This window comes from Cyprinodon tularosa, unplaced genomic scaffold, assembly GCF_016077235.1.
Source record: "Cyprinodon tularosa strain WSP-4 unplaced genomic scaffold, ASM1607723v1 ctg287, whole genome shotgun sequence".
NCBI classification, from domain to species: Eukaryota; Metazoa; Chordata; class Actinopteri; order Cyprinodontiformes; family Cyprinodontidae; genus Cyprinodon; species Cyprinodon tularosa.
Window position 1 is genome coordinate 1,308,254 of NW_024038993.1, and position 25,240 is coordinate 1,333,493.

The following is a 25,240-nucleotide window of genomic DNA, read 5'->3' on the forward strand; positions in this document are numbered from 1 at the left end:
CTTTTCTAGCAGTATTGCACCACCATCAACCATCAATTGAATTACGACGAACATCCAGTAGATAGTCACAACAATAAAGCTAAAGATGTCCAGGATTTTTAAGTTTTTGCCTGTGCAGAGCTTGCTCGGGAATCCAGCAGGTGGATGAGGGTATTTTTAAAATTAAAAAGTAATCCAGAGACAATTTGATGTTGATCTGGTGTTGTGAGAGCAACAAAGAAGCTGTCTCTTTGGAAAAAGAAAAACTTCTGGGACAGACTGACATCTGCTAAATGTAACTGGATCAAAATGCAGAAGACTTTGGTAAACCTTACAGATGCTTTCAGTGACCATTCAGTTACTTAATCTGCTAATTCTGCTTCTGATACAGCGCTGATGGAACACCATGACAACCCACTATGTATGTTTTTATATTACACTCATATTCATACGCAACAGTTGCTGTTAGTCCTTGGGATTTTATTATATCTGTTAGTACAAAGTCGGCTCCAACATAACTTATAACAGCACTTGAAACTAAGAGGACCTCAAGCTCAAGATTACAAATCTGGCATTTTATCCTCCTGAAAAAAAATATGGCAACATTGACTCTGGCAGTGATGTGCTGCTCTGACTTTCATGTCCCCTTGATACAAAATCAACATTTAAAGGAACTATAACCTGAAAAGGAATTTAAAAAAAACAAAAACAGATTTAACTCCAAAATAATGGAATTGACCATCACAGTTAAATGAACTAATATGTGGAAAGAGTGAAGAACAATGAACGCATTCTAAAAACTTCAATGCTAGGGATGTATGAATGTAATTGCATGGACATAATGCTAGTATTCCGATATTGAAATATTTATATGATACCTTTATATAAAATGTAATCAGAGTAAATGTGGAAGTTAAGAAAAGATGGACGTAAATACTGTAACAGAACTGATGCACAGTTGCAAAATGAATTAGGATATAGGATTGTTCTTACTGCTACTTTTCATTCAAGTTGCATTGTTTTGGGAGTGTGCATGATGTCATGTACATGAACTTTAAAGTAATTTTTTTTTTATGAATGAAATCAACAACTTTCTTAATACAGAAATGCTTCTGTCAAGCTACATCTAATCAAAGCATGTTTTTAACAGTCTGTCTAGCATCTAAAGCTATGTTGCCCATGCAGGTTTTCATGCTTTATGCCAAAACTGGTGTACAAGGGAGCAAGAGCCACACAGAGATAAATAAAACTTGTAAATAAGTGTACAGTATCTTCTGCCATGCTGCTCCTTATGCCTGGAGACCTTATCTTTGTTTAAGAGTTTTGTAAGCACAAAGAATATGGTTATTAAATGATAAATATAACTGCACCTAAAGTTCAATTGAATCACCAGACTCAGTTTATGAAACATACAAAATCAGTAGTAACTTAAACCCAACATATGTATTCTTGTATTAAATTACCCGCAAGGGAGCAAAAGATTATTTTGATCAAACTACCTATACAGTGACTTCTATCCTTATTACGAAGATCTGAATCTACACATCCAGCATCTTAAATGAAAATAAGTGCACAGGTTCTCCTTCCACTTCCTCTCTTCCCCTGATCTTCATTATTCAGACATTAGCCATCTAATCTGTAAAACTAAACTTTTGCCCACCAAAAGTTTAGTTTGAATGGCTCTTAAGGCATATTTGTCTCATTGACATTCTTGTTGGAGCCCATCTTGTTGCTGTCCAACATGTCCGTTTTCACCTGACCCAGCGTTTGCAGCAGGCACATTGTGTCAAAGCCCTCATCACCAGTCTGCTGCAACAACTCCAGTACCTGTACAGGAGAAATAGAACTGATTTGTTAAAATAAACAAATAAATCTAGCAGCTACTAATAGCTTTACAGGAACTCGCCTGCAGACACTTGAAGGACTTGAGTTGACTCAGGTTCTCCTTAAGGAACAGGAGGTAGATGCTGAGGTCATTGTAGACTGGTTTAACTTCGCCCAGGGCACCGAATCCAGGTAGCATCTCATAGGGTCTGAGAAAGCCAGAGCCCTGTTGCCCCGGTCCCAGAGCCGCGTACACCACCAGAGGAGCGAGAAGTACGTACACGCTCAGGTTGATGTAGCTGAGCAGCCGGAAGATGCCCACTGCTACCAGCTTGCACTGAACTGCAGATGGCACCCCGCTGTCGTTCTTCAGCACACCTGTCCGCAGGTCGCAGGGAAACTCGTCAGTGAGCGAAGCCACAAAGATGTAGTAACCGAGGTAGAGGCACGCCAGCAGGAGGATGAGCAGTGTCAGGCCCCGACATGCCATGTATTTGACCACAAGGCTGCAGGAGGTGCGCTTGGTCTTTAGGTACTGTTCTACAAGAGGGTATTTAAAGCAGCCCTCAGCCAGGTCCAAAGCACTGCAGCAGGGAAAAGGAGCAGCTGCATAAAGCATAAGACTGACGTTTGCATTAAATGTAATACAGCAACGAAACAACAAACCGTAACAACTGGATACCATATCTACTAAGCACCCTCCTTGCTAAGTATTCCTTAGAATAACAAACCTTTTTTATCGGACCTTTATGTGACAGATCAACAACTACTGAAACATAAAAGTGAAGGGGTTTTTTACAGAACAAAAAAAAAGACCTGAATTTGTATTCTAACACGTACAACCTTCTTAATTTTTCCACATCTGACAGAAAAATGGCTTTAGTTTTCACCCATTAGTAATAAATGTGTAAAAGTACAGTTGATCTGAAAAGTATGTGCGTGATGGTGTAAGTGCATGTATGATGAAAACAAATGTGTGATTTTTTAAAAGTATTTTAATAAATGGTCTATATTAGGAGCCAGAGGTATGCTATTGTATTTTCTCTGTTCAAACAACTCAATATCATCATCATCATTTAATACCTTTTATTCTAATATCCCTATATAGAATCCATTGGATCCTGAAGTGGCCCTGTTATCCAGAAATAACTTGAAAGACCAATCTAACAAGCAACCCTACCAAACATGGTAGTCCACACTCACTGAAGGTTAGAGCAAAGAGAGCATTCACCTGAGAAGCACCCATGGTGACAATGTAGGATTCTGGAGAATCTCCTGCCCAGGAGAGGAAATTTTCCTGACAGGACCGTTTGTTGTGTGCTCCACAACCCAACTTTTAAACGATAACTACTTGTTGAAAGAAAGCCATAAGACGTCTGGTTTGCAGTTTGTACCAAACAATGTATGCAGTGTGCAGAAAACAGTTGAAAGAAGGCGCTTTGGTCAAATGATACCAAAACTAATCTTTTTTGGAAAATACTATTTTTAGAAGACGTGGTGGTGGCAACATCATGCAATGCTTTGCAATGTGCTGGAAATGTATACTCAGCCACTGCTACACCCGGAACACAGCTTCCCTATCATGAAACATGGTGGTGGCAGCATCATGCCTGGGAATCCTTTATTTCAGTAGGGATGGGGAAACTAGTCAGACTTCGTGGAAAGAAGGATGACATAAATTCTGGTGGGAGAAAACCCACTAGAGGCAGAAAAGACAAGAGTATGCATGGTAAGAATTTGTTTGTAGTTGTACAAATACCCCAAAATACCCCAGATTTACAACAGTGAAAAGAAGTTCTAATAAGAATTGGCTCTTAGGAGCTGAATGCAATGCAAACCTAGAATTTTACGTTTTTTATTTACAAATGACAACTATTTCGACTTTCATCACAACTATGCAGTACTTTGTGTTGGTCTGTCACATAAAATCCCTTTAAAACACAATGATTTCTGTGGGTTAGCATCAGGTTACCAACGCTTGTATTTTATCTACCTCTGGTTGCCCTGCGCTGCATCCTTGTCATCTAAAGATGCCAGATTTTTGGCCAGTTTTATGGTGCGGTTATAAAATCGATCCAACTCCTCCATAATGAAGCTGAGGTCAGACGACAGGTGAGGAGCTGCAGTGAAACTCCAGAGCACGGCAGGAACCGACATCAGGATGGCAATTAGGAGAAGGACATAGGGGTAGAACTGAGACGGCCAGAGAAAGAACAACAGGAGAGTAGAATTATACTAAACAAAGAGTAACTCCATTTTTATTAATTTTTTCTTAAAGTCTTGGATTTATTCACCCTTGCCTCATCTTATACAGTAAGATATATCTAAACATCTTATGGAGGTCTTCAAATGTGGTTAAAGCATGTTATACATTTGCTAATGCTGATGTCATGCAAACTTAGACTAGACTTGTTAGACTGTTTTATGGAGCATAAGCAGTTTAATTTTTACTTCAGTTTCTTGGGTCAAATCTGACTTCATAGTTCTGCTTTAGCTCTTTACCTTATGCAGCCAAAGTGTTGAACTGTCACCCTGGTCCTGCACTGCAGCCCAACAAAAAGAGTCCACATATGCCCCTTGTCTCATAGAAAAGTTGGTGGGAGCAAAGCAGCTGATCTGAGTCCCTGAGAGAGGAAAACAGTGAATCAGAGCAGGTGGGGATTTGGTTCAAAAGATCAAATGAAGAAAACAAGATTTTACCCGTTATCATTAGTCTTCTCTGTTTTCTACTCATGGCCTAAGTCTTTTTACTGAGCTGTTTGTCGCATTCTTAGTCCTTAAAATTGGACCCATTCATTTTATAGTGAATACAAGAGAACAAAGCCTGACCCAGATATTCACAAATTTTGATGTAGACTGACAATGTTTATTGGACTCCAGGTCCATGGCTGTACCAGAACTTTGATTCAAAATATTTATGAATATCATTTAATTTTCTACACATATTTCATACTTTAGACTGATCACACTGGACAACACAGAGATGCGAGTCAATAGCATCTCTGTAAATGTGTACACCCACAAATCCATTATCAATTAGTCTGTCCATCCATCCGTCCATCCATCCATCATTCCATCCATCCATTTGTCTGTTCATCCATCCATTTATTTGTCTTTCCATCCATCCATCCATCCATTAGTCTGCCTGTCCATCCATCCATTCATCTATCCATTAATTAGTCTGTCCATCCATCCATCCATTTATTCCTTAGTCTGTCCATCCAATCATTCATTGATCTGTCCATCCGTCTGTCCATCCATCCATTAATTCATTAGTCTGTCCATCCATGTATTCATTGATCTGCCCATCCATCCATCCATCTATCCATCCATCCATCCATCCATCCATCCATCCATCCATCCATCCATTCGTTAGCCTGTCCATCCATTCATTCATTGGTCTGGCCATGCATCCATCCATCTATCCATCCATCTATCCATCCATCCATCCATCCATCCATCCATTCGTTAGCCTACCCATCCATTCATTTATTGGTCTGGCCATCCATCCATCCATCCATCCATCCATTAGTTAGCCTGTCCATCCATTCATTCATTGGTCTGGCGTTACATCCGCCCATCCATTCGTCCATCCATTAATTTGTTAGTCTGTCCATCTATTCATTTATTGGTCTGTCCATCCATCTGTCCATCCAATCATTCATTGGTCTGTCCATCTATTCATTCATTGGTCTGTCCATCCATCTGTCCATCTATTCATTCATTGGTCTGTCCATCCATCTGTCCATCCAATCATTCATTGTTCTGTCCATCCGTCTGTCCATCTATTCATTCATTGGTCTGTCCATCCATCTGTCCATCCATCCATTCGTTAGTCTGTCCATCTATTCATTCATTGGTCTATCAATCCATCGTTGTCAGTTTATACATCCATTAGACTATCAACCCTTCAATTAGTCCATCCATCAATATATCCATAATCTACGAGCAGAGATAATATAATTATAGTAAATGTTGTCAACAGAGTATGAAATGTGCATCTCTATCTTTTATATCTTTAAAAAAAAATAACCTATTTCTATTCAATCAAGTAAATGAAAATTACAAATGTTCACAAGGAAGGCTATCATTTCAATCTGACTAAGTCTAAATCGATTCATCTATGTGCCACATCTTTTGAGAGCAGTCTTTGGCACTTTGACCAAGTAATGGATTTTGACCGCATCACATTTTATCCATTAACGGACAAATCAGCCTGCTGGAGATCTGGTAATAGTTCCATCCTGATTGTTCTACTATCTGGTTTGTCTTTTATCAGAAAAGAAGATGAAATGTTAAATACTGAGTTGAATACACTGTTTATTCCTTTTAGCACAAATTGTGTCTTTTTGTATGGTTCACTGTACCATTTTCTAATCTAAAATAAGTTTTATAAGTAGAAGAAAGTAAATATTCCATTGAAATTTTTTTTGTGTGATTATGAGTAGGGTGGAGACCAAAAACCACACCTTCTCACACTACTGTTTCAGCTGATAACACCTATTCATTGCTTCTGTTTACAGCTTATAACCATTTGGATCTATCTGTTTTATTCAAACATTTATATAGATCTTATTATGTTCCAGGGTGGAACGTTTCAAAATGCATCAACTCACCTACAGAAACCTCCTGAGCAAAGGCGAGCGAGATGAGAAACAAAGGCAGACCCGCCGCTAGAAACGTGACTATTTTATCCACGGCCAGCTCCAGACGGACTCCTTTGTATTTTCTCTCTGTAGCATCCTTCAACAAAAAGTCCGAAAACACGTACTCTGTGGCAACAGAGGCGATCGCCATGAGGGTCGCAGACAAAAAGCTGTGAGGCAGATGGAGGAGCTACTCTGTTTTTTTAAATAAATATAAATAAATCTCACACAATCTCACTTTTCGTCCCGTTAAGGAGGAAAGCACATAGGAAAAAATTTAAATATTATTATTATTTAAAGCACGGATTAACTCTATTGTTCATAGAGCTCCTTTCACGGCGCTGAATGATGCATTAACCTGCTGCTGTCCCGTTACTGAATTAGACCCCAAGGTTGTTCTGGCTGGGAGCCACCAGAGGGCGCCATTGTTCTCTTAAGTGCATTTGATCCTACCACAGTCCTATATAAAGCATTATGACACCAGATCAATACATATTTAATTATTTAATTAAAAAAAGAAGCAGGAAATACATTAAATAATTAAAAACAAATACATTAAGTTCAATGAATGTTTATATGGAAGAAGAATAATTTACTTCAATATATTTAAATGTCTATGTTTTGTTTTGCAACACTTTAAACCCAATCTGATTTTTTAATACCGTATATAAAGAAATTACTTTATCAGCCTCTGAGTCTCATAGAGGGACCCTAAAATAATGGAATGAGTAATTTAATATTAGGCAAATTACAGTGAACACAGAATTTAAATTATGTGATTTCATATTTTGTTTTTCATTTAAGGAATAAAAAAAAAAAACGTAAACATGTACATGTAGAGCGAGGAAATCTCCAGTGTATGGTGTTATCAGGACATTAGGACCTTGAGCAATATTTCAAAAAATCTTATTGAATATAAGAGCCATCAGAAATTAAAAATAAGTATAGATCGAAGAGATTTCAACTCAGTGCAAGGAAGGTTCTTTTAAAGTAGCTTGTAAGTGTATCAACCACAATATGCAGTTCCATTATCTATAGTATCTTCTTCCTCAGCATCTACCTCCTGTTCAACCTATATAATACTAATTTAAATGGTTTAAAATAAGCCCTTTTATATATGTCTTTTATATCAACCGTATCTCCCATATATTGTGGCGAATGGTCGAAAATTAGTACCGTCGAAATTGAACAAAACAACACAATTCACGACAGTCGCATCGTTTTCTGGCAATGGTCGGTTACAAAAAGGTGCACGGCATTTGTAGGGAGAACAACACAGGTACACGGTTCTAAGGGGAGGATGTAAGAGGCTAAACTTTCGCAGGTACATGTTTTAGGGTTTTTTGTTTTGTTTTTTAGAGTGGCTTTGTATTTGAAATATGTTAACTTCTTATAAACTGTAACGAACGACCGCTTTCTACATACGTCTAAAGGGGGTTGTAGATTGTAACTCTGTCGTTAGCCACAAAAGGCTACAAACAGCTGAGTTAAATAAGTACTTTTGGTTTGGTTGTTTCCTGTATTACTAGTTAACCTAAACATCTTGTAACGACAAAATTCAACAAAGACAATCATAAAGTCTGCTAGCTTGAAGCTAACCTGAATTGTTCTTCCTTAAATGGTTCCCTTAAGTTAAAAAGTTGGATTTGGCATTGATGTTTTGTTAGCACTGTCGACACCAAAGTCCTTACAGTGAACTTTTATCAGTCGATATGAACACTTTATCCACATCTGTTTTCTTAAACGGGTCACAGTGAACTGCAAACATTTAGCTGGTTTTATAACATAACTGCCAGTGGAAATGATCAGTTTCATATAATCTGCACAGGGAAGCATGAGAGAGAAGAAGGACGAGAGCATGGTGAAAGGCCCATGGTGTTTGTGTGATGGATGGCGTAAGGAAGGAGAGATCCACACACTGCTCTAGAACAGGTCCGATTCACCCCAAAGCAGATGTCTCCAGCCTTCAGTGGAAACCCAAACACTCCTCCTCAAATGAGACGACCTCCTTTCACCAGAACTATAAAGGTGTACGTATTCTCACCTATACACTCAAATTTCTTATATTTATATATATCCTCAAAAGGACCATGTCTGGGAATGTTTGAGTAAACAAACTAATTTCAGATTCTTTTTTAGACCACTTTTACAAAGTTGAATGCAGGTTGTTGTACAAGTCCTGAGATTCTCCATGTAATGAGTACTGCTTTGATAGGCACTGTTGGTTGATCACTATGCAAGAAGTGAAGAGACGTGTCAGTACAGGCCATAGAAGAGGAGGGAGTTCTATCTTATTTTGGCTGCTGATACCAGATAGTCTTGGTTTAATACGCAATTATCCGCCATCTTCTTCAGGCATCTTTGGAGCAAATGTAGCCTTGCATATGTAGACAACAGCTTTAACCTTACAGGGATCCATGGACAGTGCAGATAACGTGGTTTACTGTTGGTGTGACCATTGATCCACTATTAACTCGTTCCTGACAGCAAAGTGTACTTTAAACAAATCATTCCCTTCAAACAAGGCTTTTAATTTGACTGAAGCCTTATGTGAGTTTAATTAGGATTAATATAGACTGTAGCCATTTAGGCTGGGAATTCTACTTAAATTAATTGTCACATCCCCAAAAGTAAAGATGTTTGTTTTTTTTTGTTTTTTTTTGTAATTCACATTACATTTGTAATTGGATTTTAATCTGTTTTGGTTCAAGTTTTAGAGTAGATTTTTGGTTTTCATAATTTATGAGGGTCTTGCATTTAAAGCAACACTGTTTAAAATTTGATCCCAGCGTTGTTGTGTAGTACACAAGGGATGACGAGGGCCGCTGACGAGGCCTGATTAGCCTCTCATGGTTTCCTTCCATACATACAGTCGGATAAAAACAAACATGTTTGAAGTCCAGTCGGCCCTCTTGAGGTGATCATGATCGTATCCTGCTGTTAGAGAAAAGCTCAGAGCCAACTTATCTTGACCTCATGCACCGTGTGTGTGCGAATAAGGGAATTATTTTTTTCTCTGACTTAACCTCTGGATGGACCAGTCCGACCCCATCTCTCTCTCTCTATGGGACTATGTCAGATCTGTGGTTTTTGGGATATGTGTCCAACTCTACTACATCCAGGCCCACTTGTGCAGCAACTACAAATCTGATATCTGTATTAACGGTACTGCCGCTGAAGCTCCTTAGAAATGAACTTAGCACATAGAACAGTAGTAAGTAGTTCGGCATCCACTCTTTGCTTGCTCTGTGAGTAAACGTCACGGTTTCTAGGCGACAAAGCTTACGATGAGCTTACCTGTTTGAATCCATAGCTGAACAGTCTGGCCTGCTCATCTTCACAGCCTCCGATGACCCAGTCTAGGTCGGCTGGCTTCTTATGGAAGAAGAATTTGCTGAAATCGAACGCAGCCAATGTTTACGGTGGATACCGCAAAAACTCTTAATTAGATGAACTACTACAGTGTCCAAACGGTATCCTCACTGAGTGATGAACAAATGAAGAATTCAGTCCTCACGTAGAAAAACAAAGTAATTGTTCTGAAAATTACATTTTGAAAAAGCTGGGTATTTTGAATAATGTTTTTTTTTTTCAGCATCAATATATTTCAATGAAAGTATTACAAAAATTTCTATTTATTTTTTATTTTGCATCAATATGTCTCACTGAAATTAATAAATTAATATATTCAGATGTTGTGAACAGATAACGTTTTTTCAAATAAATCTTTATTTCTACATTATTAAATCTTTTTTGATACTAATATTACCTCAAAGAGTTGGGCATATATAACCCATTTGAGAAGCATCATTCATCAGATAATAACATTGGAGACAAACCTGGAATTTATAGGTCTTTTGTGCCCTAGTAGCTAAATGTTAGTGTTTCCCTAAATGTGTAGTTAGAAAAATAAATGCATTTGAATCCAATAGATTTTTAGAATTTTGCTATGGGAAATAAAAATTTAAAGGGATCATAAAATCTGCATTTTTTTTTTTATATTTCAGAACATTTCCATGGAAAACCACAAGGCTGTACCTGACCTGAAGGATGTCCCCCCACCTCCTCCTCCTCTTCCTCCTTATCCCTCTACATCCCAGCTATCCCAGCCCTTTCCTTTGATACCTCTGCCCCTGCCTCCTGCCTGCTTGCCGCCTTCCCTGCAGCTAATACAAGATTCCCACCAACAACATCCGCCATCAAAACAGCAACAGCAAGGGCTTAGCCCCAAAGTAAGCATTTGCACCCAATGTGACTACTGTAGCACAGACAGCTATGGCTTATTGGGTGGCAGAGGTGTTGTAAGCAGCAGTATTTGTTCACCACAGACAGCATCTGGCTTTCTGGGAACACCAAGCAGCAGCAGTAGCAGATTAGAGCTGTGCTCTTTAGCTCCACCTATCCGTTGCTATAATAACCTAAGCCGTGGTGGAAGTGACGTGTTTGATCCCTTGCTCCCGCTTGGTTGCAAACCTCAGTTGCCTTCTTTTGTGGCTACCTCTCAACCTCTTTCCCTTCAACCTTGCCTACCATGCTGCTCAGGACCTCTTCACCCCTGCTCAGCTTTACCTCCTTCACTCAGTCAGTCCAGCACATTTCCCTCTTCTGCACCCCTTTCCTCTGTCACCTCTCCACCTGCTCCTGGGAAAGACTCGTGTGTGGTTTCCTCTGGCTTTTACACCTGCGGTGTGGACTGCCACACATCAACAAGGACATTCCAAAGAAGTGCACTTGGTGATCAGCCCAGCATCACAGCCGTCACAAGTTCAACCAGCTCAACACACTTCACCTCTAGTCCTATGCTCCAGAATGTAAAACACACAGTTTGTCGGAATGCGGCACACTTCTGCCAGGAGTGCTTGTTAAAGGTTTGTCTGGTTCACTTTATTTTACTTTGACTTCCTTGGACTCTTATCCCAAGATGATGTGAAAATCAGAATGAAATGTTACATTTCTGTCTGTCCATACCTCAGTTTTCCTGCTGTGTTTTTTTCTTTTAGCCAAAACCTGGTCCAATTTCAGAATCCAAGTTGTGGCCCAATGTTCCTCCGCCTCCAGCTTCTTCCATCCCTCTTCCCATTTGTAATGGCTGTGGAACATTGTCTGATGGCATGATGCCGTCCACCAACCATGGCAAGAGCGGCTATAAATATGGTTAGCGAACATGACAATATAATATCCAACTGTTGTTCTGCTTCTTATTGAGATTTCCTCTCAGATGGACTAATAACGACGTGCTTCCATTGCTGTTTTGTATGGTTCAGAGAACAGTGGTCCTGAAAGTATGCCTCCTGTTGGTGTCTTCTGGGACATTGAAAACTGCAGTGTGCCCAGTGGTCGCTCTGCTGAAGCCGTGGTGCAGAGGATTCGCAGCTGGTTCTTCCAGGGACACAGAGAAGCAGAGTTCATCTGTGTCTGTGATATCAGCAAGGAGAGTAAAGCTGTCATCCAAGAGCTCAATAACTGCCAGGTATCTACAGGAGTTACAGTTCCCAACATGCCTTGGTTATGTGCATTGTTTTTCTGAACTACTCGTGGCACTGGAACCTTTATTAATTACCACACGCTTAAGGCTTTGTTGTTGTGGTTTACATATTACATATGTTTACAGGAATAGCTGTTATTCCAACGTTGACTCCCTCCATACTGCATCAAGTTATCAGCTTATATTTTTGTCTTCCAAAAAGCAAGAAACACGTTTGGTTTTAAATTAAAAACCAGATTTGTGGCTACCAGGACTTGATGTTTTTGTGTCGACTTGATCTCTCTGATGCTTGTTTGCTTTTTATGTTTTCTAACAAGTCTATTTTCTGATTAGGTGGCTTGAGTAAAGTTTTATTTTAATATATATTCATTTGGATTTCCATCAGGTCACGGTTGCTCATATTAATGCCACTGCAAAGAATGCTGCTGATGATAAACTTCGCCAGAGCCTAAGACGATTCGCTGACACACACACTGCACCTGCAACTGTCATACTGGTGTCCTGTGAGCTGCTTTGTTTTTTTTGTTTTTTAACCAAAAATCACTTCAATCTGCTGTATGGAATAATTTTGAATATATTTAGTTAGGTTGTAATTTCCTCTATCAACAGCTGATGTGAATTTTGCCAGCGAGCTGAGTGATCTGCGCCATCGCCACGGATTCAGAGTGATTCTGATCCATGGCAGCCACACGTCTTCCTCTCTGCTGCAGCACGCCCACCGCCATGTACCCTTTCAGCAAGTTACCGCTGATCTGCCTCAGCGTTTGTTCATCAAATCGCAGGTAAGCCTCGGTATCATATGCCTCAAAGGCCTCTTTTTTTTTTTTTTTTCTTTCTTTTTAAGCCTTGTTGTATCTAATGAGGTGAGTTGGTTCTCACCCAGATTAAATATAGGAGAAATTTATTTTTTGGATGGGATGTTGTAGAAAAGCAGAAAATGAATCGGTTTTATTTTCTTGCAGACATTATTGATCTGCAGTGCTCGTGGAAGGTTTTTCATTACACAGCATCTGGCAAACCAACAATTTGCCAGAAGCTGTGTAGAAGATCCAGCCAGCAAATTGAAGAAGGTTCTCTGGTTAGATAAGACAAATGTTTAGCCCTTTGGCTTGCATTCAAAATGTTTTGTGTTTGGGGAAACTTGCAGTGAACCCCAGCCTTAATCCATTGTTCCTACTAAAAGGTGGTGGCAGGATTGCCTCTATGTGGCAACACTTTCCTTTAGTTTAAGGAGAGAAAATGGTTAAGCTTAAGGGGAAGATCAGGAAACTGTGGTGGGAAAAACAGGTTGGAAGTTGGGAAACCCCCTGGTTTAAGTTTGCATTAAAGCAGCACAGCAAGTTCAAAGTTGAAAGCTTTTTCATATGTTAGAATGGCCTAGTCAAAGTCCAATCAAAAACCAGTCCTTGGCAGTAGTAGAAAACTAGTGTTTATTCAGTCTGACTGCGGTTGAGTTAAATCAAGATGATGCAATACAATGAAGTTGTAATGTGTTGTAGATAAAGTTCCAGGTGAGTTAAACACTCTGTTCCGATTACGGCTTTAGGCAACTTAACATATTAAGTTCTAGCAAACAATAAAGTGATCTGTTTTAACTATTCCTTTAGAGTCTTTTGTCTTTGTGGCCATAATATAGCTGTTTGTTAAAGTTGAGATGAATAAACTATCGGGTTAAGAAATGGTTTCACTCAGCTTGATTAAAGCTACCCTGTTTTTAAATCGTTCAAACCAGACAGGCACCATGTCTTTTCCTCCCCTCCCTCAGCCCAGTGTCAGCTTCCTCTATGTGCACAACCTCCCCGTCATCTCTGACAAGACCCTGCAGAATGCTGTGAAGCTCAGGCTTCGCCGCCTGTCAGACAACTGTGGCGGCAAAGTGCAGAGTATGTCCCAGGGTACAGCGGTCCTCCGTTTTGGCAACCAGGAGGCGGCTGCTCGGGCCCGCAAACGAATGGATAACGAGGATGTGTTTGGCTACAGAATCAGCCTCTCTTTCTCACCGCGGACCAGAGACGATGTTGGTTCTGAGCCTCAGCTTCAGACTGAGCCCCGGCCCTTCCAAACCAAGGTGTCTATGCTTGCCCCTTTCCCATCCATATCTTCCTCCTCTTTCCTGCCCCTGGAGAAGCCAAGATCACCCAGGAGGCCACGGCGAGCCACCCGCCCCTTTGCTGCCTCTGGGCTGGTGCCAGAGAGGCCCTACAGCCCCAGGAGGGGTTCCAGTGGGCCTCCCGGCGGTGCTCCAGCCAAACCGCATCAGGTCAGCAGACTCCTCCATGCCTGCCACCCTCCAACATCTCCTTGTCTGGGCTGCCTTGTAAATCGCAGTAGCTTGTCTTCCCCTCAGTGTTCTTGTGATTGCTGCTTTAACTAACAGCTTGTTGCTGCATACTCGCCTTCATACGTCTGCCTCTGCTAGCTATGAGCAGTAGAGTCTGTCGACTACCCTGCATGTTCATTGATCATATAACAGCTGCTGCATTGCTTTAGTGCTTGTGTTTTTTGTTTTGATTTATTTTTTTTTTTACATGAAATCATACTTTTTATTAACTATCTTGTATTTTACATTTTTGTTTTAACCTTTCCTGTTTTTTTTTCTCATGTTTTTCATTCTGATGTGGGGGCCTTTAAAAAAATTTTCATTTGTTTTCAATCAATTAGAAACGGGGCCTTTAAACCATTCATTTTTGAATTTTAAAGAAAAGGTCAAACCAACAAACGGATCGGTACCTGCTTCTTGATATCTTTTAAATGGGATATAAAAATTCCTCTTGACCGTATCATCTAAATAACAAAACTGCACATCCCTGTTTTTACCTTTGGTGTTCTGTGAAAGTCTTCCATCTAATTTCCATACATCCTTTAAAAAAAATCACTAACTTGACCATCTTTATTAATAATCTTTTCTAACATAAAATATCCTCTGAATCCTGATATTAAAAGCTCTTGTCCTGTTTTTTGATTTAGGAGACTAATATGGATGGAAAGTCCAGGGTGGGCCTGGCCCACCTGGATAGGGGGCGTGCTGCTTCCTCCTCACCTCAGAGGAGGGAGACAAGAGCATTGGAGGAACAGAGTAAGACTGACCTGACTGGAGAACCTGTAGACGATAAGAGGTACACGCAGAGATGGATCACAATCCTTTTATCTGATAACTAGGAATAGCTCTTGTTTTCACACCATGAACCGGTGTGGGGACTTTTTAATTGCAATATATATGATTTGTGTTTTTCACAATAAAACCTGAAGGACTTTGTGCTTTATTGCTGCTCGCTGATGGCATCAGATGTTTGCTAGAGAGCAGCTTGCATGATGAAAACCAACTGCAGGGGTAAAGTACGGGATTTAAAAGGATGGTTTGATTTCCAAATTGTACCCCTAGCTTGTGCTAATGAAGATTCTCAGTCATCCAGGTCATAGTCATTCCGTAGAAGTTTTTAAAAAACAAAACAATCCACTGGACTTGGTTTCCAATATTTGAAGACGTTTCTCAATTAAAATTCAGACATTTGAATTGAGAAAGCTTCCTGGAGGGGAAGTGAAACGTCTTAAAATCTTGGAAACCAAGTCCAGTGGATTGTGTTTTGTTTTTTTGTTTTTTTTTTTTTACTTTTACGGAAAGCGGTACCCCTAGCTTGTTTTCCCCTGGTCAATCTATTGCAAATTTTATCTGAAAATCTGCAAAAGTCCAGTATAAACAGCATTTGATGAATGCTTTGTCTAGATAAAACCAAAACTGAACACTTCCTGGAAACTGCTATATGGTGGCAAAGCAACATTTTACTCCACTTCATAATTATATACTAGTTCATTACATTAATGATTGTAATGTAACTGGTTTTCTATGATTTTCTTTTGGTGTTTATCACCAGTAGAGATATTGGTGTTAATGTTGAAGTTGTATGCTCAGATTTCCGACAAACTCATTTGGTAGCCTAAAATGCCCCTCCCTTTTTTTCTGTTTAAAAGGGAGGGTTCCAGTCCTCGAAGGGTAACCGGCTCACCTGTTACTCAAAGGGTCAGGAGCTCAGAGTTCAAGATTAGCACACCCTCAGCCTTCAGCAAGCTGAATCTGAATAGGAGCTTCAGCCCCATGGTCCCGTCTCAGGGGTCCTGGTCCTCACGGTACTGAAACTGCATGAATATAATTCAACACTTTTATATTAATAAAACTGTTAATGTAAAAATATTGAGTTTATTTTTTCTACATCTTAATCTTTTCCCTCCTCCAACATAAAGGAGCGGGTCCCCGTGCCTGTCCAGCCGTTCATCCCCTCTGCTTGCAACTGCTCGCAGCTCCTGCTCTGAAGGTCTGTCTCAGCCTTTCTCTGAGGGGACGGAACTCCAGGTAGCCAACCTTGACTACAGAATGTCCCGTAAAGACCTGCAGCAGATACTGCATGACACCTTCTCCAGATATGGACAGGTAAGATTTCCTATTTTGTACAGTTGTGTCGATGACCGCGTTTGGAATTGCAGGTCAGTAAAAAATGTGTTATGCTTTCTGCATTCAAACATTCCTGCGCTGTACCCTCCTTTTATTATGTCTAGGTGAAGGCTGTGGATCTGAGCCCTCACACTGATTATCAGCTGAAGGCCACGGTTCAAATGATGTCCCTGCAGCAAGCCATCAGTGCTGTCAGTGGGCTGCACCGCTATAAGATTGGAAGTAAACGCATCCAGGTGTCTCTGGTCACCGGTGCCAACAACAAATCACTTTCCTTGCTCAGGTACAGTTCATTTCCACATGAGCACATAGAAATGCAACTGTGGATGTGTTGTTTCTGACGAACCTCTAATGTTCCTTATTACACTTTACAGCACTGAGATCATTTGCATTCTTCAGGATGCTCCTGCTAACTGCCTTCCTCTGTTCAAACTGGCTGAGATCTATGAGAAGAAGTCAGTATTCTTCTCAAATCATGGTATTTAATTGATGTCTAACCTGTAAAGTAACAATATACTTATTGTCTCCTTGTTTTGAAGGTATTTCCGTAAACTCTCCATTGGCGATCTCTACAAGTTATCAGATGTGCTCTCAGTGCGAGAACAGGGAGGCTCCAGACTAGTTTGCCTTCTCCCCAACATCCGAATTCGTCAGAGTCCATTGGGATCTTCTCAGTCCCAGGAAGCCTCGTCCTCTGCAAGTGGGAGTCCTGTTGTGTTTGAGGAACTCGAGTACCACGAGCCTGTTTGCAGACAACATTATGCTAAGCAAGACTTCAGGTAAAGAAAAAGGTTCATGCAACAGCTTGATCATCCAGACCCATCTGAACCTCCTTAGACCTTTATTCTTCCATGGCAGCAGATTTTAATGTAGTTTCTATAAGTGTATACCATTGGATGTTCGGTTAGTAGGTTACTTTCTTCATAGTCATATCAGTGGTTGTCGACTAAAACGTTATTTTCAGGGCAAAATTATTTTAGTATACTTGCATAAAATAAGAGATTCAGGAAAAAGCCGAGATGCATGTATAAACTTTGTGTATTAGCTGTGTAATTTAAATAGCTTTTTTTTTTTTAAGCCAATTATCCTATAGAGCGTTGATTTACTAAAATTACACTTCTAAGTTGTTCTCATTGGGCTGGTTCAACCTACATATGAAGAGAAAGATAAAAGTCTATCCAGTTTAACCAATCCATTACAGTGGTTATCAGAATCAGCAGTACCACAAAGCTGGTTATCAACTTGCTAATTAATCATGAATCTTAGAATGCACACACATTAAGGGGTGGGTTCGGGGTTAGTGGGGTGGGGGGTGGGTCTAAATGAAAAGTCAAACATGGGGAACGGCATCAAAGAGATGTCAAATGAAGTGGCAGGGGATTGCTGACTGTAAATGTGAAAGTTACACATCAGTGACATTTCTCTCAAGCATGCATGCATCCCAATGAACTGCATATTAATAATGTTCCCCTCTGGAGTGAAGAGGAATTTGGGGGGGGGAGATAAAAATAAAACACTTATACATTATTTAATCTGATTAGTTGGACTTTTTAATTCAACAATTTATGGGCTACAATAAAGGTGGAAGCTGATGTCATGATTATATTGATACAAGAAGGGTTTCATCTGAGTGACATTTTTTTTTTTTTTATTATTTCAAAAAATAAAAATTTGTAGGGAAGTCAATTTAAATGTCAAATCCTTCTGGCTTAAACATGTATATAAATGTACTCTAGCAGACGGTATTCTCCCAAAATTTAGAAAATTTCTATTTAAAAAAATCCTGTCTTAAAATCTGCGGGGTTTTTTCATTAATTTATGCAGACCAGTTAGTTGTACACCTAAATTCTGCCAATCATATATCAATGGTCATCTGTCAATCACATTTTTCAGTCATGGCATTTTGATTCATATGTCGCAGCTAATATACGCAACGATTGAAATAAGAAATATGAATCATTTATTTTACCATTGCTCATATAATAGTGATCCAAATGGTCTTCTCAAAGATTTAATGTCAAAAAGGAGGAAAAATAAATTGAAATGAAATGAAAGGGCACATCATTGTTTTCCAAAACAGCTATTTGGCTGCTGGGTGGAGCATTTTCTAGGATTCAGATCAATCCTGAAGGCTAGCCTGCCCCGGAGCAGGTTTGCCGTTCAGAGTACATTACCATGGTAACTAGCCTTGCTGAGAATAAATTCAGCTTCCTAGTACCAGAAAGTCAGGGTTGAGGTTGAAGCAGGTCGCTAAGCTAGTAATCAAGCTTTGTGGTACTACAATACTAATGCTATTATCAACTATCCCCACAGCATGATGCTACCTCTACCGTTACATATTGGTCCTTCCTAAAATCGGGCAGGGAGGTTTGGGTTTGTGAATAGTGATGGAAGGCATTGTATAACTGTTGTAGAAAAGCACTTTTACTAAGGGATCTTTCTTTGATTGCAGCGAAGCTGACTTTGACCCTGAATCCTATAAAATCCCCTTTGTGGTGATGTCACTGAGCAGTTTGGCCTCTGATGTTCACAGTCTTCTGCAGATTCATGACGGCACTCTTCCCCTGCTCAGGTAACGACAGAATTCGCAAGTTTCGCAGAACGTGTCTTTGGGGCACATCAGAATTAAGTTTTTTTTTTTTTTCTTTTTTTTTCTGTTTAAATTTCAGCTTTCCTGACTGTTATGCGGCTAAATTTAGCCCTCTGCAAGTCGGAAATGAGATGCTAGAGGGTGCTGTTCCTCTGGAGCATCTGATTACTTGTGTTCCTAGTATCACCATTGTAACCGCTCAGAATGGTTTCAAGGTCATCAAGTGGATCCATAACAAACCACCTGCACAGAACTCTGGTAGGAATAGAAATAATATTGGATTTGTCTCCGGGACTCACACTCTTCACATGAGAGTGTCTGGAAACTTATCAAAAGTATCTTTTTATTTATTTTTTCCTGCAGAGCCATGGATTCAGCGATGCAAGAGCCCGGTTGGCAATCCACAGCTCATCCAGTTCAGCAGAGAGATTATTGACCTGTTGAAGAGTCGGCCATCTTGCCTCATACCAATCAGCAAATTCATACCTTCATACCACCATCACTTTGCCAAACAGTGCCGGGTCTCTGACTACGGCTTCTCAAAGTTACTGGAGCTTCTGGAAGCTGTTCCTCATGTTTTGCAGGTGCTTGTAAGGGAGGGAAAAGAAACTCTCAATAATTTCCCTACACTTCAATTGTTTTAATGCTATATTTTATTTCATTTTCCAACAGATAATAGGAATGGGTACCAAACGTTTACTGACCCTTACCCACCGAGCACAAGTGAAGCGTTTCACACAAGATCTTCTTAAGTTGCTCAAGTTTCAAGCTAGTAAACAAGTGGCAATCAGGGACTTTATGCAGGCATACCATTGGTCAGTAACCTTTGCAACAACGGCTTCCTTATCTGTAAAAAAATAGCTCTGATTACATGGTTGGTACTTTAGATTAACTACTTACTTTGTCACAGGTGTTTCTCTAGAGACTGGAGGGTAACAGATTATGGGATATGTGACCTGATGGACCTGCTGGCTGAAATCCCAGACACAACAATCACCATCACACACCAGACCACAGACACAGTCATCTCTGTTCCTAAGAGAGGTCAGTGGGAATCCAACCAGTTATTAATTTTGGGGCAATAGAAATGGCTGTTGAAATACCCAAAAATATTTTACTTGGACTGTTTGGAGCAAAACATCTGTTTCCATTAGATCCTAGCTGTCAAGAGAACAGAAACTGTCAATGTGTGACAACAATGATGGGATATAGAGAGGTGAGAAGGCTGAGGTTCAGACCTTTAAGATGAAACATCAGAGTAAGCCTCTATCAATCTAGGTTTTGTTTTCTCATAAATGAGCATCTGAATACTTTGTGCTATTACCACCTCCCTCCTGTCCATCATTTTAAAACACAACAAATATTTTTGAAAAGGTGCTGTAGTCAGATTAGACCAAATCACATCACGCAAAACAATAGACAAGTTTAAGTGTAAACATATAATCTGTGTCCATTTTCTATGGTTTATTATCTTTGCTGCTCCCAGTAGGACTAATAAATGTTTACAGACATGTTATGAGAGGATTGATTTTCAGTTTGATTCCGCGTAATGTGTGCCTAACCTCCATGTATGTGAAGGAACACTCCCACTGATGGTCACCATTTGCACCAAGTGTTTGATTTAGATTCATTCCTCACTATACCTTTTCGTTTTAATACCCGAAAAGTGTCCTTTTGGGGTTTTTTTATCTCCACATTTTTTCCACTTGTGTAAGTTTTTATGATTTCTATCTACTGCTTTGTGAAATCTTAATTTCCCATCTGTGAGACGATAAAGGCATTTATTATCTTTAGGGCTGGGTACCGAACTTCGGTTCTTTTATGGTACCGACCAAAATGCTTCGGTTCTACAGAGTATTGAAACATGCCTCGTCTTTCGGTACCAAGTTTCGGTGATTGGCTGTAACACTTAACGTGATTGCGTCATCCAGGAAAAATACACAGGTGGTCACGCCTACAGCCAGGGTTCATGTGTATCTGTTGTGAACTGGTTGTGAGCGTCGTAGAACCCCTTTAAAATGCCCCCCAGGTCAAAAGTGCGGCTTCACTTTATTAAGACTGATGCCAATAGTGCGCAATGCAATACATCGTGCACGGAAACAATTTAAGAGCAGAAAGTTGCTCGGTGTTTGACTGCAAGAAGAGCGGACCGCAGCCGGCGCAACCATCCTCCTCTCAGCAGCCCGTGGGCGGAGCAAAGCCAGAGCGGAGTGAATAATGCGAGACACTCTTGGAGAATGCTGCTTTCAAACTGGACACAGCAGGAGCTGCAAAATCACGTCTGATGCTTCCTTTTTTGCTGCTTGTACCGGCTTCTGACGCGCGGCTGAAGAATCTTTGCTGCTCTGGCTGCGCTGTCGAAAAGTGGCTCTGACGCGCGTTGGGCGGAGCTACTCTATCCTTTCTTTGCCTTGCAGCTATATTTGCTGTGATCAGGGGGAATAAAGTAGTTTTATTATGTTTTTAACTGGGAAAATCCACCTGAAAACTTAATCAGTGCAGTCAGTTCATCCTGCCCTCCAATATTTCTGTCGGAGCCGCTCAGACCCCCACATACCAGCGGTGCGCTGTCAGTAGGATCCCATTCAACGGGCTTGTTTGTCAGACATGGTAATTTTTCTAAAGCAAAACTGCTAAGTAAAAAGGTCCTCACAATGTAACAGTGAATATTAGACACTGATTTTTTTTTTTATGTAAGAGGAAAAATGTAAATGGAAAAATCAGAGCTTAAAATAAAACTCAAGATTTGTAATTTTTTATGTTGTATAATTTCTTTTTCTTCGAATTGATATTATAAAACTGGTATCGAAAAAAGTATCGTTAAGGAACCGGTATCGAAGTGAAGGTATCGGTATTGGTACCGGAACCGAAAATTTTTGAACAATACCCAGCCCTAATTATCTTTGAGCTCAAGCTTTTTGTAGAGAATGACAGGAACCTAGAGGCAAGAAGATCAAATACTAACCCTGCTTTCCTTTTCCAGATAGTTATGTCTAGTAATGGTTATTCCTTTTGTTTGTTTATTTAAAAATGTGCTTTCCAGAGCGTACTGCGGAGGAAGTGGAGCGAACCAAGCAGTTTGGAAAGGAGGTAGTGGACCTCCTCCGCCATCAGCCACACTGTCGAATGCCGTTCAGCAAGTTCATTCCTACCTACCACCACCACTTCGGTCGTCAGTGCAAGCTCAGCTACTACGGCTTCACAAAGCTCATGGAGCTTTTTGAAGCCATCCCAGACATTCTGATGGTAAGGCAGCAGCGCTGCTGTTTATTTAATGCCATACTTTAGAAACCAGAAATATACTGTGGGCAGAAACGTTTTCAATAAATTACCTATTAAACATTTTCTTCCCTTACCAGGTCTTGGAATGTGGTGAGGAGAAAGTGCTGACTTTAACAGAGGTTGAGCGTATCAAGGCTCTGGCAGCCCAACTAGTCAAGCTGCTACGGGCTCAGAAAGATTTCAGTCTGTCCGTCAGCCAGTTTCTCCCAGAGTACAGCAAGACCTTCGGTTATGGTCTCCGTCTTCAGGACTATGACGTAGCGTCGGTGCCCGCTCTGCTGACCAAACTCTGCCATGCTGTCAAGGTAAAAAAAACTAAAAATCTGAAAGCATTTGTTCTAAATCCTAATTTCTGCCGAAATGCAGGGTGCTTTAGTTAAAAGGGTAGCATCAAGTCCTGCCTATGAGTTCCATGTTCGTATCATATTTGTAACAGATATTTTAGTTTTGTTGATGTGTCCGTGAAGCCAGGGCACCATCCTGTTTACAGTACAGGTGTCAACTGGTGTCTGACCTTGTTGCTCAGATGGTGGACGGCTCTGAGGGTCGCATAGTGCAGCTGATCAACAGGAAGTCTCTACGTCTGCTGACCTCTCAGCTGTTGGCTCTGCTAATGTCCCAAGAAACTCATCAAGTATCAAAGGGAATGAAGGTGGATGAGCTGAGCATGCATTACATGAGTATTCATGGAACCCAGCTGAATCCTTGTGAATATGGGTTTCTGTCTCTGAGCGAACTGCTAAAGAGCCTACCTTACCTTGTAGAGGTTGGATTCCAATTTCTTTTCAATACAACTTAGGGTTTTTTCATTTTATTCTATTCTGCCTAAACAACTAATGGCTAACTGTTTTATTCTTTCTTAGTTGTACTTTGAAGAAAATGGTGAAGATTGCAGCTCTGCTGGCGGTCATGGGGTTGAGTGGGTGAGGTTAACCAGGCTTTACCAGTTTGCTCGTAACATTCGGGCGCTGCTCCACACCTACCACTACAACCAGCTCTTCCTGACAGAGTTCCAGGGGGCCTACAACAAGTTTACAGGCTGCAACCTTGACCCTCGCTTCTATGGGTACAGCACCACTGATGAACTGCTCGGCGCTATTCCTCAGGTCCATGACGATTTTTTCTTTTTTTTTTCCTTTTTCTTCTTTGGGGGCTGTTTGCTATAACATGCTGTTGTGTTTTCAGGTGGTCTGGATCAAAGGACACGGTCATAAGAGGATTATCGTTTTAAAGAACGATATGAAAGGTGAGTTTCTGACTGCGGCTCATTTAGGTTCCGTGAAGGGATGTGACAGAAGTCCAGGCTGCATTTTGACCCCTTTTAGAGTGAAAAAGATGTTAGATGAGTGAGAAGAGAACATGGAAGCTGTAAAATGATACATTGTTTCTTTTTTGTTTTAGCAAAGCCAAGCTCTTCAGTTCCTAACAGCCCACAACCGGTAGACATGGAGAGTCCGAGGGACAGCCCCATCAGCAGCACATCAGGAACACAAAGTCCAGGTATCCCTCACACAAGTGATTAGTTGAAATGCTGTCTATTTTGAATCTGATGGAGTTTCTTATACACTCTAATATAAAGGTATAATGGCTTCAATATGTGTGACATAAAACACATACTAGACACAATTCTAGTAGTTCTACTTCTTGCTGTGAAACCAGTTCAGAGTTTCTGTCTTTATAACTGTTGAATCGCTCCTATCAATTGGGTGGTCCATCAGTGCCATATGAGGGATGACCACCCACACCCTAATCCCACATCCTAACCTCTCTTTTACCATGACGTTTTGCTTCTGAACCATTCTTCCTGCAGCGTGCACCAACGCTGGTTCAAATTCAGACTGTTCTCCAGACATGTCATTGTCTCGTCCAAACCTTCTTTAAACATTCAGCTTAGTTTTTCTTTAGCAGTGGAGTCTTGTGCAATTAATTTTGTGGATTTTTTAAATTGCATTTAATCCATGACTTTGTTTTTATGTGGGGATTCTATCCGCTGTCTCCAGGTCTTCCTCAAGCTTTGCAGTACTTTGACTCTTGAGCAACTCCTCTGCCCCTGACCAAGGCTGATTTGTTGATTGGGATTATCATTTGCAGTAGAGCTCGTTTTGAAAAGTGTAGCTTTAGGAGTTATAATTAGTATGTTTTTAAACTGTAAGAAGATAAGAAGTCATGCATCTCTGTGCAGTACTTTTTGTAATAAACTGCCCTTTTACATGTCATCAGTTTAATACCTGCACAGATTTTTTTCCCAGCTGGTTTCTTTGCCATCTATGCCATTTTTCCATACACTGAACTTCACCCTCTGGATGTTTCTGCATTGATATAATCTGTATGACCATAATTTAGACACTTGAACAAAGGTTTTGTTTTTGCTGACAGGTTGCGATGCTGAATCAGAGCTGCTCCGTCTTACATCACCTGTCGACCTGTTGTGTGGCCCTGTACCGTCCTGCCTGCCGTCACCCCAGCTCCACCCTGACCCTGTTCTCCTTCAGCAAATGGACCTGATTAACTTTGAGAAAACACCCCCCCCACAACCCTCAGCAGGTCAGTTTGATATTTTTTTTTTTCAGTCATGTAAATGTTTGTCCATACCGACATAAAAACTGCCAACATTTGGGGGTTTATTTTGCATTAGAGCTGGAGTCTGTAGAGGAGGCTGCAGCAGATGGTACCTGTGGTCCTCTGGATCAGTCTGGCGTTGAAGACGATTCACCAGCGCTCCCTGATGAGAAGAACACCTTGTCCATGGACAGTCCTGGCAGAAGAGCCTCACGCAGCAGATTTAAACTAGCTGCCAACTTCTCCTTCACAGCAGGCCTCTGATGAATCCATTTCTTTCCAGTTAAACATAAAAGGACACTCATCAGATAACTCTAAATGCAAGAGTTGACCAGCGTCTAATTGATCACTGCCTTCAACATCTGGACAGGCAGGCTGTTGCGTTAATGTTCCTGCTACTCCTTAGCAAGCTTTTTTTCTTGGTTATT

At 40.6% G+C, this 25,240-nt stretch overlaps 2 protein-coding genes across 2 annotated transcripts; one reads left to right on the forward strand and one right to left on the reverse strand.

Annotated features, from left to right (window-relative positions):
• Positions 1-440: 440 nt before the first annotated feature.
• Positions 441-6,822, reverse strand: panx1b (pannexin 1b). Its single transcript, XM_038290698.1, has 5 exons — positions 6,420-6,822; positions 4,306-4,427; positions 3,797-3,996; positions 1,886-2,387; positions 441-1,806 (listed from the first exon to the last, which is right to left on the reverse strand). Exons 1-5 carry the CDS (start codon positions 6,598-6,600, stop codon positions 1,663-1,665), a joined length of 1,149 nt encoding a protein of 382 aa, XP_038146626.1. The 5' UTR covers positions 6,601-6,822; the 3' UTR covers positions 441-1,662.
• Positions 6,823-7,659: 837 nt separating this feature from the next.
• Positions 7,660-25,093, forward strand: LOC119787092 (meiosis regulator and mRNA stability factor 1). Its single transcript, XM_038290719.1, has 27 exons — positions 7,660-7,773; positions 8,278-8,479; positions 10,457-11,317; positions 11,450-11,603; positions 11,714-11,919; positions 12,320-12,437; positions 12,544-12,716; positions 13,700-14,194; positions 14,902-15,050; positions 15,904-16,059; positions 16,174-16,360; positions 16,486-16,664; positions 16,756-16,836; positions 16,921-17,160; positions 18,834-18,953; positions 19,051-19,229; positions 19,335-19,555; positions 19,644-19,786; positions 19,882-20,015; positions 22,015-22,217; positions 22,331-22,558; positions 22,780-23,019; positions 23,117-23,359; positions 23,439-23,499; positions 23,655-23,753; positions 24,630-24,797; positions 24,889-25,093. The coding sequence occupies exons 2-27, from the start codon at positions 8,336-8,338 to the stop codon at positions 25,074-25,076; spliced, it is 5,370 nt and encodes a 1,789-aa protein (XP_038146647.1). The 5' UTR covers positions 7,660-7,773; positions 8,278-8,335; the 3' UTR covers positions 25,077-25,093.
• Positions 25,094-25,240: the final 147 nt, after the last annotated feature.